The sequence below is a fragment of the Schistocerca americana genome, chromosome X, assembly GCF_021461395.2.
Source record: "Schistocerca americana isolate TAMUIC-IGC-003095 chromosome X, iqSchAmer2.1, whole genome shotgun sequence".
Classification (NCBI taxonomy): Eukaryota; Metazoa; Arthropoda; class Insecta; order Orthoptera; family Acrididae; genus Schistocerca; species Schistocerca americana.
In genome coordinates this window covers 966,559,904-966,575,714 of record NC_060130.1, presented here as the reverse complement: position 1 = coordinate 966,575,714, position 15,811 = coordinate 966,559,904, and the positions used below count along the sequence as shown (strand labels likewise).

At 38.9% G+C, this 15,811-nt stretch overlaps 1 protein-coding gene across 1 annotated transcript in view; it reads left to right on the top strand.

The window, feature by feature from the left end:
* The window catches only part of LOC124555342, an 856,442-nt gene that overhangs the window by 313,869 nt on the left and 526,762 nt on the right, over positions 1 to 15,811 (top strand). Inside the window, exon 11 of the mRNA XM_047129223.1 lies at positions 11,622 to 11,699. Coding sequence (XP_046985179.1) covers positions 11,622 to 11,699 — 78 coding nt within the window. The remainder of the gene's footprint in view (positions 1 to 11,621; positions 11,700 to 15,811) is intronic.

Here is a 15,811-nt window from a genome sequence, read left to right as displayed (position 1 = left end):
GTGCTGCCCTTTTCTGCACCCTTTCGATGTCCTCTGTCAATCCCACCTAGTAGGGATCCCACACCGTGCAGCAATATTCTAACAGAGGACGAATGAGTGTAGTGTAAGCTGTCTCTTTAGTAGACTTGTTACATCTTCTAAGAGTCCTGCCAGTGAAACGCAACATTTAGCTCACCTTCCACACAATATTATCTATGTGGTCTTTCCAACTGAAGTTGTTCGTAATTTTAACACCTAGGTACTTAGTTGAATTGACAGCCGTGAGAATTGTACTATTTATCGAGTACTATTAGAAACACCCTGCCACTCTTGTTTCTTAACGAGGTTTGAAAACACTCTTTTACCCTTGGAGTATCTTTCCTACATAGTTTGTAATTATATGTAATGTTTGCTTGAATGCAAAAGCCTTTTAGTGTCATAATTTGTGCATCATGGTCTGAAAGGCCATTCACCCTTTTACTAACAGATTGCCCATCTAGTAAAGAAGAACGAATAAAAATATTGTGTATGGCTGTGCTACTGTTCCCCTGCATCCTGGTTGGGAAGACCACAGTCTGCATCATATCATATGAATTTATGAGATCTACCAACATCCTCTTTGTCGCACCATCATATACAAAATTAATATTGAAGTCACCACATATAACTAATTTCTGGTACTTCATATAAAGTGAATCAAGAACGACCTGTAGCTTGAGCAGAAATTCTCAGAAGTCAGAGTTAGCAGACCTATAAACAACAACAATTAGAAGTTACATTTTACTGAGTTCAACTGGCCCTGCACAACATTCAAATACTTGTCAAGTGCAGTGCCATTATACATCTACGAATTTAAATGGAATACTGTTTTTTACATACATAGCCACTCCCCCACCCCACAAGGAACTCCTTGAAAAATAGGCAGCGAATCTGTATCCTGGTAAAAGAAGCGTCAGATTTGTCAAATTATTTAAGTGGTGCTCCAACATACCAATAATTTCAGAGTCAACATATATAAGCAGTTCACTAACTTTAATACCTCTTGTATTTTGATGAAATATGCTAATTCTTCTCTACTTGGATACCTGAGATTCTCTGAAGGTGATTCCTTTGCTAGAGGGACTTACTTTAGGCAGGTATACCTATGAGCTGACTTCAATCTAAAAAAGGTGCAGCTCTAACACCAACTACTACAGGAATTTTTCCATGAGTGATCCTGCCACCACCCACTACACTGTCACCCATAAGCTTTGCCAGCCTCCCGTTCCCATACCTATCGAGGTGCAGGTCATGTCTAGTGAAACCCGATCTGCTGTTAGACTCAATTGGTACCACTGCAATGTGACAACCACTTAATATTTATACTCTATATAATACTCTCAGTACATTGTCACTGAAAAGCTATGCAGTTTGTTACTTATAAATCGTATGAAAATATGAAAATTAGACTTAATTATGACAGACAAGATGAAGAAGGGTGAGAAAAGTGGTAGCGTGCTGGGATGTGGCTGGCTTATCACAAGGCGACAGCTGTGGCAGTCCATGGGTTTGCACCATGTGGTCTCTGCTTTAGTAAGCCTTCACTGGTAACATAGCCTGCAATTTAAACGACTCCGAAAAAATTATCTCAGTTGGAAGGTCACTGCATGGTAAAATGAATCATGGTTGATGGTTCTGCTCTGACCTGTAGGTGTGGCAGCATAAAATAGACAATTTAACGTCACTGAATCATCTTCAGTCATACATTTAGCAACATAATGAGCGTTTATTGTATCCTCCTCAGCTACCACAACAAAACATTATCTTTACAACTGAAAGAACATCACTTGAAACAGCTGGCAGAAGAACTCTTCTCTGTACATAATTGCCTTCAACCACATGAATGTCAGGAAATCTTGTCTGCTCGCAAGTAACCTAAATAAAACAATGTCTTACATCTCATCAGATCAACAAAAGTTCATTACTGGGAGATAACAGCCACAAATTATCATATCTTTTCTTATCAACTTACAGGTGTACAACAGATCAATTCTTCATCATCATTCATTAGAACTCTTGTTACGGTACATAACTTCATACAGTTTTGCTTCGTGCATTGAGTTAACCAGACAAGCAGCTACTACTTACCAAAAACAGAAGGCATGGACAGAAAAAGAATAAAAGGTCAGCAAAGAGAAAGTAGAGAGATGCAGAAACAAGAGAAAGAGAAGGCGGAAAAAGTCCATTCCTTTCGTTGCGGAATCCAGCATGTCACACTGCATCCTGTTGGCTTTGGCAACACAAGTGCTCATTGTATAATTTAGACTGTGTGTGCATTTGGGACCTCAAGTCACCTAATACCAATAGTAAACTGATAGACAATACCAGGTTCATTAGACTCTATGGTTTTTCACATTTCTTACAAGGGCTAGACACTGATTTCACGTCTGTGCCTGGTCTTTCAATAAAAACATATCCTCATCAAGGTAAAAAGATGTAGTGCGCCAACGATTTCGGAAACCTTGCAGGTGCAGTTTGGAGGCATAGGGTCTATAGAGCCCTTAAGGTGCTCACATCTGTGGAGCAAGGAATAGGAGCCTACTTTCATCAGATCACAAAAATGATGCTTACAGAGGAGAAGAAAAAAAAAAAAAAAAAAAAAATAGAATGGATCATGACATGAAAATGAAATGGAAAAAAGTGTCATGAGCAGCTGGGGACTCTGTGGTTATCATACACAATGTGCTATCTGCACATCCCTGGAGATTAATCGAAAACTCTCAAAAATATATCTTAAGAAACTTCTCGTCACAACAACTAAGCATGAAATATTTCAACAACAACATTACCACCAACACCACCACCAACAACAACAACAGAGTTTAAAACATGTATAAGAAATTTACTACAGTAAACTGGTTCAATGGAAGCGACAATCAAATGGGGCCGCCATGCTCACAGCCTGTACTTGTGCAATGAGATGCAGCTCAGTGTAGTTAGTGCGCACATGTTGGAGTGGTGCGCTGCGACAGGATGGCAGTACACATTGCCACAGACGCTGGTATGTGCAGATGCTGTATCTTGTGTGGCACTGTATCCGATGCACTGCAGCACCCAGGCTCGGCTCACAGTGGAATAACAGTTGTGAGTCCTGACTGACCACACAAAATCAAACAAGAACAAAAAGTAAACAACCACCCTGTGGGCCAAAAGGTGGGAACTAATCATGTTTCTGATACCATTGTACATGGGGAGGGAGAGGGCTCGAAGGTTGTTACATACAGATTACGACTACAATGTACAACAAGTTGAATGATCAGGTCTATCAAGTGGGCATCCAGGGCTGCTGTTAAATGACAGAACAGGAAATTAGGTATCTAAATAGCATATATTCAAATGTATAGTATACAAAGAGCATGCCTAGGGAGGAAGTTACCAAGTTTAGGCCAGTCTAAGAGGACGAACAACCAAATAAATGGGCAATGGATGAGGAGGCGGTTCATGTTAAGTTATGTTGGTGGCCGGTTATGAAATGCAGAGCCAGAGGATTGCCTGCCATGAAAGATGTCTGTTCTGCTCAAGATCTGGATCACAACAGACTGAGGCAACCGATTTGTGCACTGCAGAATGCTCCAGCATCCATACACATGGCCTTTATCCCATGCATGCTATTGGCTAAAACTGATGGCATGAATTCACTAGCAGTTTCAGCAGAGTGCTGAGGGTGTCTCTTGTCAGCAGCTTTAAGTGGACAGACTGCCTTTGTTCTGAAAGGCAGGCAACTTGGCACATAAGTGCAGCAGAAGTTGCTGTGGGAGAAAACTTGTACAGATTTGACTGGGGACTTCTAAATAAAAATTTTTAAATCCATTCCCTAAAATATTCCTTGACTGGCTGCCACTCTGTACAGATGTTTATTCTGCTTGGATAATTTGTTTTCGCATTCAGTACAAAGAAGTATTCTCATCTTAACTATAATACTGAAGAATGTTAAAGGGAACAGGTATGGTTCTGAATGAAAGAAGCGGAAGAACTAACAGCAGGAAACAGTCAGTTAATTTGGACACCTGGTAACCAGTAATTACGTAACAATACAAAGAATTTCATTGCCCACTGTGGTGTAGTAGTCATAATATTTTGTCATGTCATTGATTGATATCTCATGTAAAACTTTTTGTGGTGGTATCCCTGTGATGGAATGAGGTGCTTCATACACAACTTTCTCAAAACCAACCACCTGATCTACCCCCATATGATGCTTCTTCAGAAGTGAACTGATAACTTCTTCTCCCATGGCCGAATGCAGTATACTTTTGACCATTTTTTGCTAGCAGTCTCTGACAGAAAGTGACTATCATGTGTTTATTAATATCTCGATGCCATTGAACTTCAGTATGGGATCTTAGTACTAGCAGTAGTAGTAGAAGCAGTAGCAGCAGTAGCTTTATTCATCTGTAGATCTCTTATTACAAGGATATAGGACATGTCAAAGTATTTAACAGTTTAGATCAATTTAAAATAAGCTAATTCGTATACACATATATTTGCAGACTTCGAGTTAGAGACAATCATTAGATTTGCCCCCCCCCCCCCCCCCTCACACACACACACACACTGGTGATCTGTGGGCCATTTTCTGTACCACTACTTCCCATTTGCTATCCTGGAAAACTGGGTCAGCATCCCTCCATAATGAGTGAGATGTTGATTTCTGAAAGAGGAAGAGTTGTTAGTATTGTGCTATGCGTAGCTTGGGGGTAAGTATTTCTAGAAAGGAAAAAATTGGGAAAAAAACATAAAGTGACGTTTTATGTGGAATGTTGCATGTATTATTATTATTTGTATAAATATTTTTTTTATAAAACCTCTACTGTTTTCTCTAAGTAAACTTTCAATGTATAAAATGTATTGCATAACAGGCACTTTTTAGCTGCCTTTTTAAATAAGTGAATTTTTGCAATTTCTTTAATCCCTTTTAGTAATTTATTGTGTAGTTTTATTCCTTAGAAGAAAATGCTGTTTTGAGGTTTATGTTTATTTTCTCTTCTAAATGTAAGTTGAGTCTGTCTCTTGTTGCATGGTCGTGGGCAGAGCTGTTTGTGCAGTAATTACCAATGTTATTTTTGATGTGTACAACTGACTGATAAATGTATTCACATGGAGCAGTTAAAATCCCCAGTGTTTTGAACAGATCTCTACAATGAGCTCAAGTAGTAGTTTTGGTTATTATCTTTATGGCTCATTTCTGGAGTTTCAAAATTGTGTTTATATTTTGTATATTTGTTCCCCAAAAACAGAATGCCGTAGCTAAGAATTGAGTATACATATGAATAATATGTAAGTAAAAGACACTGCATGTTACACACCAATTATAGGATTCTAAGGGCATAACACTCTGATAACATTCTGTTTGCAAGTACCTTTGTGTGTTCACACCACTTCAACTCAGAATCAATATTCAATCCTAGAAATTCTGCATTTGTTACAGTCTATAGAGGTGCCATCTACATTTAATTTAACATTGTCATTTTTCCTCTTCAAACTGAAATTCATGGCATTAGTTTTCTTTATGTGCAATGTCACTTTATTGCTTATTGACCAATCATAAACTTCCTTGAGAGTTTCATTTGCTTTCTCGGCAAGGAGTTCTCTTGTTTTCTCAGTGACTGTAATATATATTGCTGTCATTAGTGAAGAGAATTTTTGCAACATGAGTACCACTACTGGGAAAGTCATCGATGAATATCAGGAACAGTATTGGTCCTTGCGCAACCCCTATAATAATGTATTCTGATTCTGATAAATGTTTTACCAAATGTTTAGATTTATTTGAAGTATGTGTTATCTCTACTCTTTGTACTGTATCTGTTACGTATGACCTAAACCAGTCATTAGGTACCCCTCTTATTCCTATTACTTGTAATTTATTTAATAGAATCTTGTGGTCGACTGTATCAAACACCTTAGAAAGATCCAAAAATATTCCTGTGACACACTCATCCTTATCAAGAGCATCAAGTACAACTTTTGTGAATTCTACTATGGCTGAATCCGTATTTTTCTCACTTTGGAAAACAACCTGTGATTTGCTTAAAAGATTATATTTATTCAGGTAATTCATTACTCTGTCTTTCATAATTGCTTGTAATATTTTTGAGAATGCTGGCAGCAGGGAAATGGGCCGGTAATTTTCTATGTATTCTGCATTACCTTTGTTAAGCAGAGGTACGTACATCTCTTGCATGTTTTAACTGCTCTGGAAATGTCTCTAATGTTTAGGGATTCATTTATTATATTTGTTAAGGGGCCTTGTATAGTCCCTATGTATTGTTTCAGTACACACATTGGTACTTCATCTAAGCCTACTGAGTTTTTTCTTTTTGTCGGACAGTTTTATTGACATCATTATCTGTGGTTCGAAGTAGCAACATAGTATTTAGTGCAACACTATTTACTGGTATTATATTTGTTTTAGGGAATTTTTGCTGAAACCTACTTTTCCTACCTGTGACAACAGGTATTTGACCCCCTATACTTTCATGAATCAGCTGTACCAATTTTCCCTTCCCAGCCCTAGTACCTTACTCCTATTAATTTGTAGCATAATGACTTTTTCACCAACTACATCACCTCTCACTCTGTTTTGTGTGCTGCAAGACCAGTATTTATTCAATTATGCTTCAACAAATTCTTTATATGATTTTACATGTGTTGCTGACCCCTGTTCCCCATGATTTTGCTTCTCCTTCGAACCTACTCATCACGAGTTTGATTTTTTTATTGTTCTGCTGTGTTTTCAGGCTAGATGCCCTCTAACTGTCTAATGAAGGCTACTGGGTGTATAGTTACCTTATGAGAGAAATGATGCTATTTATATACATTGAGGTGATTTTCTATGTCACATGCATGAACAACATGTATTTTTATTTCTTGTTCACACCAAATTTGGACTTTTGTTTACTTTCATTTTCTGTTTTGTATTGCATCTCAGGAAGTGCTTTTTGCACTATTTTTCTCAGTTTTCACTGGATCAGACTTGTGTTGCCCTTACAAGAAGATTCTGCATGTGAAATATTACGACAAGTATTTCATGGTCATTATTGATACTTTATAAATTATTACAGTATATTCTACATTTATCATTACATGCTTTGATAGATTTGCTTTGCTCTTGCTTTATGTTATTAATGTCATTAATTGTTGTTTTGTGTTATTCCATTTTGATCCCGCAAATCCTTGATTTCATGGTCAATCTACTTATTAATTTCTGACTTACAAACTTATAATTTCTTACCCCATTCTTATTTTTCATACTCTAGTTTCTTGCAGCATCCTTCAGTTTTCACTTCACAGTTTATAACTGTTTGTTCCAGTGCAACAAACTTAGTATTAAGTTGTCTGTTCCCACATTTATTTCCTTTAATCTATTATCTGTTTTCTTTTGTGCTGCTTTTTGTTCTTGCAAAATTAATTTTCGCATAGACATCATATACTGATCATCATACTGAATTGGTGAGGTGTCAGCTGATGCTGTATGATAACTTAATGTATGTAACTCATCTGTTGGCTCATTAGTAAATGTTGACATCAGAGTCATTTTCTCTGATATCGTCATTCCAGTGAATCACTTCATTCTGACTAGGTACTACACATCCTGGGTTTACATGATCATTGTTTGCCACTAAATCTACATTTTTATTGTCTTCAGTATTAATTAATTCTACATTACCATTGAAATCATTCATGGCTACTTCAAAATTCTCAGTGAGATTATTGGTTTTTTAATTCTCTATTTCAGATTTAACACCAAAGTCTGAATCTATGTTTTTACTAAAATTATTTTTGACTGAATCTGACATAAAATTAAACCCATATTTGATTTCACTACCATTTATTTGTATCTGACCCACCATCTCGTCCCTACTGCTGTGCGACTGAATTCCATTTCTACAGCCAAGAGCACATCTCGATTCTTTTATCCAGACATTTTACTATTACTGCTGTTGCAATTACAAATCTTAAGACTGCTATGTGCAAGCATAAAACTTACTCTACTTTTCTTCCTTGACGTATTATTGCTGATTCTCACAGCTGTTGGCTGCACCCCTAGCTGCAATTCTGCTGTTGTTGTGTGCTGAAACAGACACATCAGATATGCCCTATAATGCTAACTGCACTCACCATTATGTGCTGTCACTGCACATGTTGACCATGGATGTCTCATGCTGCTATGCACGCTGCACCACCTTGTAGCATGACGAATCTCTAAGTGATGATTTACAATGTAATCCCATCAGCCATGCGCCCAACATTAACTTATATTCACTTAGCCCATCAGCCCTTCCTATTCCTGGTTTACACTAACATCACTTTCATAGCAACAAAAAATTTGATTTAGTGTCATCGATTATTATAGTTCAACAAAAGTTCAACAACAATTCAAACACAGTTCATAGCCTATTTATCACAGTTCTTTTGCAGTTCTCTAGCCATTTTTGCAGTTCACATGTACACAGTCCTTCCACAGTTCGCTAATTGGGTACAGTTCACAGTTCTTGTTAATAAAAAGAGAGAAGGAAGAGAGAGAGAGAGAGAGAGAGAGAGAGAGAGGGTGGGTTACATTTCTATGATAAATACCTTCCCTCAGAAATATCCCATCAGCAGCTACTGTGGTGAACACGGGCAGCACTCAGAGTGAAGACTAGTACACAAGTCTCTGTGTATGACAGCACTGGGCAATGAGAGCCATGATTGAGGGAGTGGCAATCACCCTCAGTGCTATGGCACTAATTGCAGTGCCTGTTGCACCTCCAGTGGCAAGACTTGTGACATGTATGACTGTGGCAGCTGTCAGAGACGTGGTTGACAACAAATACAGTTTTGTTATGGTTGTGGTTAAACAATTTGCGTTGCATATCTGTGATGTTGTCGCCAGCAGCTTGGAAAGGTGGCAGCCTACAAGTTCACATCTGTGTTTCATACTGGTGGATCCCATGCTGATAGTTATATATACTGACAGCAGACTGTGACTAGACGTATCTATTCACATGTACAGTTACGGTAATTACTTCTAGATTTGTTCACACACCCCCACCCTCCCCCTTCCACCTCTACCTCTAATAGTACTAAGGACCCGTTACTATTTAATAATTCAAACAAAGCATTTATCTAACTTTACACAGACTCTTGTCAGCTTTCCTTATACTGACAACATCAAGATCTAGCCAACACAATTATTTGAGTTCTACAGAATCACATTCTTGAAGTCAAGTGTTCTGGTAAGTTCTAGTAATAGTTATTAATCCAGCATTCTTTTACTTTGTTCATAAATAACTGGGAATGTTCTGTTTCCTGCCTGATATCCACTGACAATTTTTTATAGATTTTTTCACCAGAATACGAAACTTTGTCCTGAGCCCTCGTACCCTAGAGACAGATGGCATAGTGCGGAGAAGATGGCGCTGTAGAATTAACTGGTTGTTGTAGTATTTGTTGAAATGTGCAGTAATGGACAAAGGGAAGTTTCTCAGAAATAATGAGTCTGTAGCCTCCTCAACTTGTGCACCACTTCATCTTTATGAATACCACAGTGTAGGTAACTTCACTGGGCATTTGTAATTGTGATGATGCACTTGATCATACTTAACTGAATAGAACTGTAGTAGTAGTAGTACAGGATTGTTGTAATTAAAGTTAAACTTTCAAACTGCTGCAGAAATACCACTACTGGTCAGAACGCCATCAAATTGCAACAGAATATTATTGGAGAGAGGGGAAAACATATGGCAGAAGAAAAATAAATAGTACAAAATGCAGCAATAGACGGCACTGTAAGCTTCATAATTTAATGATGCTCTACTACAAATGACAAATGAATCACACAACAATGCCTAAGGTGTACGTTTGACATTGAACAAATTGTACTACTCAATGTGCATGGGCCTACAGGTGTGATACTCTTAGTTACGTAAGCCCATCCACCATGGCAAGGTCATATCACATCAGATGGGAAAAATCGAGTTTTAACTGTACTGAGGCAAAAACTGCGTAGAAAGCATGAATCAAAATCAAATTGGATTATTAATTTCTGTGTGACTGGTATAAAACATGTTCAAAATGCTGTCCACCGTTTTCTGGAAGGAGTTGAAATTGAGAAACAGTATTTTCCACAACTGATGGAAGCCTTTCTGGTGTCACGTTCAGGATGTGTACCACAATGTGTGCCTTCAGTGCAGCAAAGTTGGCAATCAGAACACTGAACACAACATCTTTCAGATAGCCCCACAGCCAAAGATCATACAGATTAAAATCAGGTGATCGGGACGGCCAGGCTATAGGGAAATGAAGGCTGATAATTCTAGCATTTCTGAAATAGCGCTACAGCAGCTGGTTAACTGGATTTTCGATGTGCGGAGGGGTGCCATCTTGCATAAACATGATCCCATTCACACATCCACGCTGTTGGAGAGCTGGAATGATATCATTGCACAAAAGACACTCACAGCACTTACCAGTGATGGTACAGGGAACAGGACATGACGCTCCTGTCACTTCGAAAAAAATTTGCGCTATGGTAAATAAAATGATGCTGTAAGCCATCACCACACACACAGTGACCGTTTAAAGATGAAGTGGTACTGGTTGATTTGTGTGTGGATTTTCCGTTGCCCATATTTGACAATTCTTTGTATTCACATATCTTTCCATATGGAAGTGGGTTTCATCTGTGCATAAAATCTTCCACAGCCAATCATTGTCCACTTCCATGTGAGCAAGAAATTCTAAAGCAAAGGTCTCTCTTTGTGGTAGGTCAACAGGAAGCAACTTGTGGACATGGATAATTTCCAATGGATAACGAAGAAGGATGTGTCATAAGATTTCACGCACCATGCTCATTTGTATGTCCAGTGTTTGGGGAATTCTCCATGCACTACACGTTTGTACACCACTAATTGTCTCCTCCCCCCATTGCTGTGACCACTGCTTCCTCTGATGTCTAATCAATTCATTTCCTCCCTCTACCACGTTGCACACCAAAAGAATCCTTTTTTTCTAATTTCTGAATCATTTTCTCCAGACCCACTGCAGTCATCAGACCATGCCCTTTTTAACCCCTTCAGGGTTCGGAACTTCTGCAGAGCCATGTGTGCACAGTCATCATTCATGTAATACAGTTATAGAAGCAGAGCGCAATCCTGAATTGAGACAGTCATGGCAAACATTGCACATGCGAAAGGAGGAATTTCCATATACCCGTCATGTTTATACCATCTTCACTGGGTCGTGCACATGACAGGTGTTTTCATTGACGTATTGTGCCGTATAGCACCATCTATTGATCAATTTTCACACTATTTTTCTTCTTCTGCTATATGGTTTCCCTCTTCTCTGATAATATTCCATAGCAATTTGATGTCATTCTGACCAGTAATGTAATTTCTACAGTGTTTTGAAAGCTTAACTTGTAGTAAATGATGATGATGATGATGGTCATGATTTGGTGTTCATAATCCTAATTTATATAAATTGCACCAGGTAGTGTTCATTTCTGTCAGTCACATGGCTATGATATTGCGTTCTTTTCCTTTCCTTTGTTTACAAAAGTTACAAAATGTTCTTGATAGCTGCTTAGTTACATTGACCAGTGTTGTATTTTCTAACAGGTGAACCATATGCTGAATCACCTAGACAGAAGAAATATTTTAAACCTAGCTGGTGGCACAGAGACGACAATGAATCAGGTATATATTCACTATACCTATGGTGTAGTCATGTTCACAATTAGTTTTTCGCTTATGTGATTTCTATTAATATTGATGGGGTAATGCTGTGAACTGTGCTTTGTATACTGTGCAGATATAATTTTTCTCAGATCCAGTCAAATATTAGTTATACTTCTCAATGGGTTTGTTTGATATTTGTCATAATGGAATTGTTAGGAAGAAATGAATGTGAAGTTTGGGAGTCAGCATTTATGAATTCTATAACTATAAAGTATGCGTATGACTGTTCCTGCTTATTCAGATGATTTTATTTCAAATTATTATGAGTCTGTGAGAGTTATTCACTTTCCAAGGCAAGTGTATAATAACTAGAGTCCAGATTTTAGTGTAACACAAGTTGCATGAATTTTTGCATGTGTGGCCATTTGCTGGGTAAATGTATATTTTGTAGATGGTATGATTTGGGACACTTGTAATGCACGTTATATCACATTTTTGACCTTTTTTTGCAATAATGTGCATGACATCATCTTTTATAGATTTGTTCATATGAAGTACGCCAAGGTGCAGAACATAAGCAATTCTGTGAATTTGTTGCAGTTTGTAAACTTCATAGTGAGCTCAAGTGCCCTGCTTCAGCTCAGTAGAAGTGAATATACTTTGGGCCAATAAAATTAAATTAAAAAAGGGTATTATTATTGTTATTATTGTTGTTGCACAATGCTGCTCCATATTTGATGAATTCTGGGAAAGCTGTTAAATATTTTTATCATAACTTCAACTGTGAGTCATTGCTGCCCCATGCGCTACATCATGTAACTGAAATGATACTCTAACATTTGATTGTGTGAATACACTGCTACAAACAGTGATACAAACAAGGAAAATTGAATCACAAAAAACAATGGTTTGAAACTGCTGACAGCATTAAGTCATATGCTGCCCTTTTTTTCCAATTGAAGGTACTCGTAAAAGCACTTGTCCATGTTGCTGGATTTGGAGATTTTCTTCCAGATTTAGCTGTGCCCCCACAACCTTTTTTAACCAGGTGGGGTACCTGGATTAACGCTGTCATCTTTTACTGTGGTAATTTTGGTTACATTGTCGGTAATAGACATTGAATTCCTACAGATCTACTGAAATTGACATCTGTTTCCTTCATTCTTCTGAAAAGCCTTAATGTACTGCAATGTAGGATTTTTGCTTCATTTTTGGGCTGTAGGTTTTTGAGGTCACTAATACAATTTGCAATAAAGACACAGTAGTGATATTCAAGGAAAAGATATGAAGCAAGACCATATTTACATCAAATCAAATTTTGTGCTTTTTCCTTTGGACATACCAATGTTGCAAACCACACATGGAGTCCTGGACAGTTATTGTAAAGGTTAAAAATCTTTGGAATCATTCTGTGGAGAAGTGGGTGCTGATGTTTTTAAGATAACTAAGTTATCAGATCATATCCTGATTCTGAGTTCACAAAGAAGACAAATAATATTTTGTAGCAAAAGTGTAAAAGAACTATCAACTTCATCAGACTTTGTCCAAAATATCTTCACCTAAATATGCATCTGTCACTACTTGTGACATAGAAACATCATTTTCTGTCACATATTGTAATTCTTTATCTGCCTTATTATGCGTATTTAATGATATGACATTGCATGAATGTTTGCATGTTTTACTATTTGACAGTGCATGAAAATCTGGGCTCTAGTAAGAACATTATGAGTAATTTAATAAGTAAAGATATTAACGCACCAAATAATTTAGGTGCTGAGTCACTGATAGACACATAAAGAACTCACAAGATGCCTGCTAGCTTACAGATGAAGTCTGGCATATTGTTTAATCAGCTAGGAAGTTTCAGTTCTACACACACTCCTATGCGGAGTGAAAAATATGGTATATTCTCGAGTATAAGACAACCCTGAGTATAAGATGAGCCTCCCCCCTTTTTATGAGTGGTTTCTTGGGAAAAACACACTCTGACTAATCAAATTTACAAACTCTTATTCATGAAAGGGATATGTCTAAATAGTTAACATTATGCCTATTCTGTATTTATGCAATTTATTTATTGTTGACATTTTGATACTATATGGGGAAATTAAATAAACAAAAGGAAATTTTTGTATTTATACTCTGCATTCTCTTGCTGGTGTATCTGTAATCTTATACTTTGTGTTTTCTTGCCTGTCCACATATGTTTCATCAAATGTCTGTTTTGTTTTTCACCTGTGCTCTGCAGATATGTACGTGGGCAGGGTGAGGGGAAAAGGTTGTTACATATAGCTTACGAATTCAACATACAGCAGATCATTTGGTCAGGTCTTGTAAGTGGACATCCATTGCTGCCATTAAATGACAGAACAGGATATTAGGTAAAATAAAGAGAATATATTCAAATTTAGAGTATACAAGGGGCATGCCTAGGGTTGGAAGTTACCAGGTTTAGGCCAGTGTAGGAGGGTGAACTACTAATTGAAATGGGCAGCAGAAGGGGAGGTGGTTCATGTTAACTTACGTTGATGGCCAATCATGAAATGTAGAACTGGTGGCTTTGCCTGCCATGAAAGATGTCAGTTCTGTTTGAGGTCTGTATCACAAGAGAGTGAGGCAACTGTGTTCTGCACTGCAGAATACTCCACCATCCACACATGTGACCTGTATCCCACCCACGCTGTTTGCCAAAACCAATGGTGTGAATTTGCTAGCAGTTTCATCAGAGGGCTGAGGGCATCTCTTGTCAGCAGCGTGAACTGGACGGAACTGCGTTGGTTCTGAAAGGCAGGAAGCTTGTGTCATGTATGCACTACAGAATTTGCTTTGGGAGCAAACTTGTAAAGATTTGACTGGGGTCCTTTAAATAAAATTTCTTAAACCAATTGCTTAAAATATTCCTTGACTTGCTGCCATCCTGTACATTGCATACCCTTCTCTTTCAGGAGTGCTAGTTCTGCAAGGACATAGGAGAGCTTCTGTAAAGTTTGGAAGGTAGGAGACAAGATACTGGCAGAAGTAAAGCTGTGAGTACCGGGCGTGAGTCGTGCTTCGGTAGCTCAGATGGGAGAACACTTGCCCACAAAAGGCGAAGGTCCCAAGTTCGAGTCTTGGTCGGGCACACAGTTTTAATCTGCCATGAAGTTTTGTTTCTTGACTTGCTGCCACCTTGTATGTTGCTTACCCCTTCCAGAGGAGTGGTGACTCACATTGTTTACAATAGGATGTCAGTCACTGCTGTGAAAGATGGTTTGCCCTAGTGGGAGCGTTAATGCTGTGGGAGGGTCCTGTTACAATTGTTTTCATTTAGTGTAAATGGCAGGGGACTGCTTGGCTGGGAGACAGCGCTGCATGTAGAGGACATGCATAACTGCGTGGCGGCACTTTGAAAGATCGGCGAGTCACAACACTTTTCCCCCCTTTGAAGTTTTGCACAGGTCTTGATGGAGGTGGCCTGTAGATTGCTAATGTCCATAGGTGTTGTTTGACTGGCTGTAAAGTCTGGAGGAGGAGGCTTCCCGTACGGACGGAAGTGTCCCCGATGATGACAGGTCGAGATGACAGGAGACGTGGGGGTTGAATCTGCTGGGGCCCTGTGCACTAATCTGCCCATTGCGGCAAGTCTGGTTGTCATAATAGGAGATATGGGCGATGTGTCCATGTCCGTAGGAGAAGGAGGCGAGTAGATTTGCGCCGACAGATGATGGTCATCTGGTTCCTGCATGGGCATGTCTCTTGTTGGCGTTAGTGCTTGTGCTGGCACCGATATGATGGTGAGAGGACTGCGTTGAGAGTAATGACAGATTCCAGAATCCCAAGCGTCAGGTAGAGCCGAAGGTGGTGTAGTGGCATCCGGAACAGGCGTTGCCAGCACACGAGGCCGAAGCTGGTCCGAATGTCGCACTGCAACACCTGTGTCCATCTGGATTTCGTACAGACGTCGGCCGTGGTGTCATAAGATGCGGCCAGGACTCCATTTTGGCCACTTGCCATATCCCTGTACCCATACAAGGTCACCGGCGGTGAACCGGCCAAGCGAAAGCACCTGCCGCCATGACGTGGAAGGCCGCAGAAGATGAATTAGTGTGCGGGGTTGTCGGCCATGTAAGAGCTCAGCCGGGCTGTGG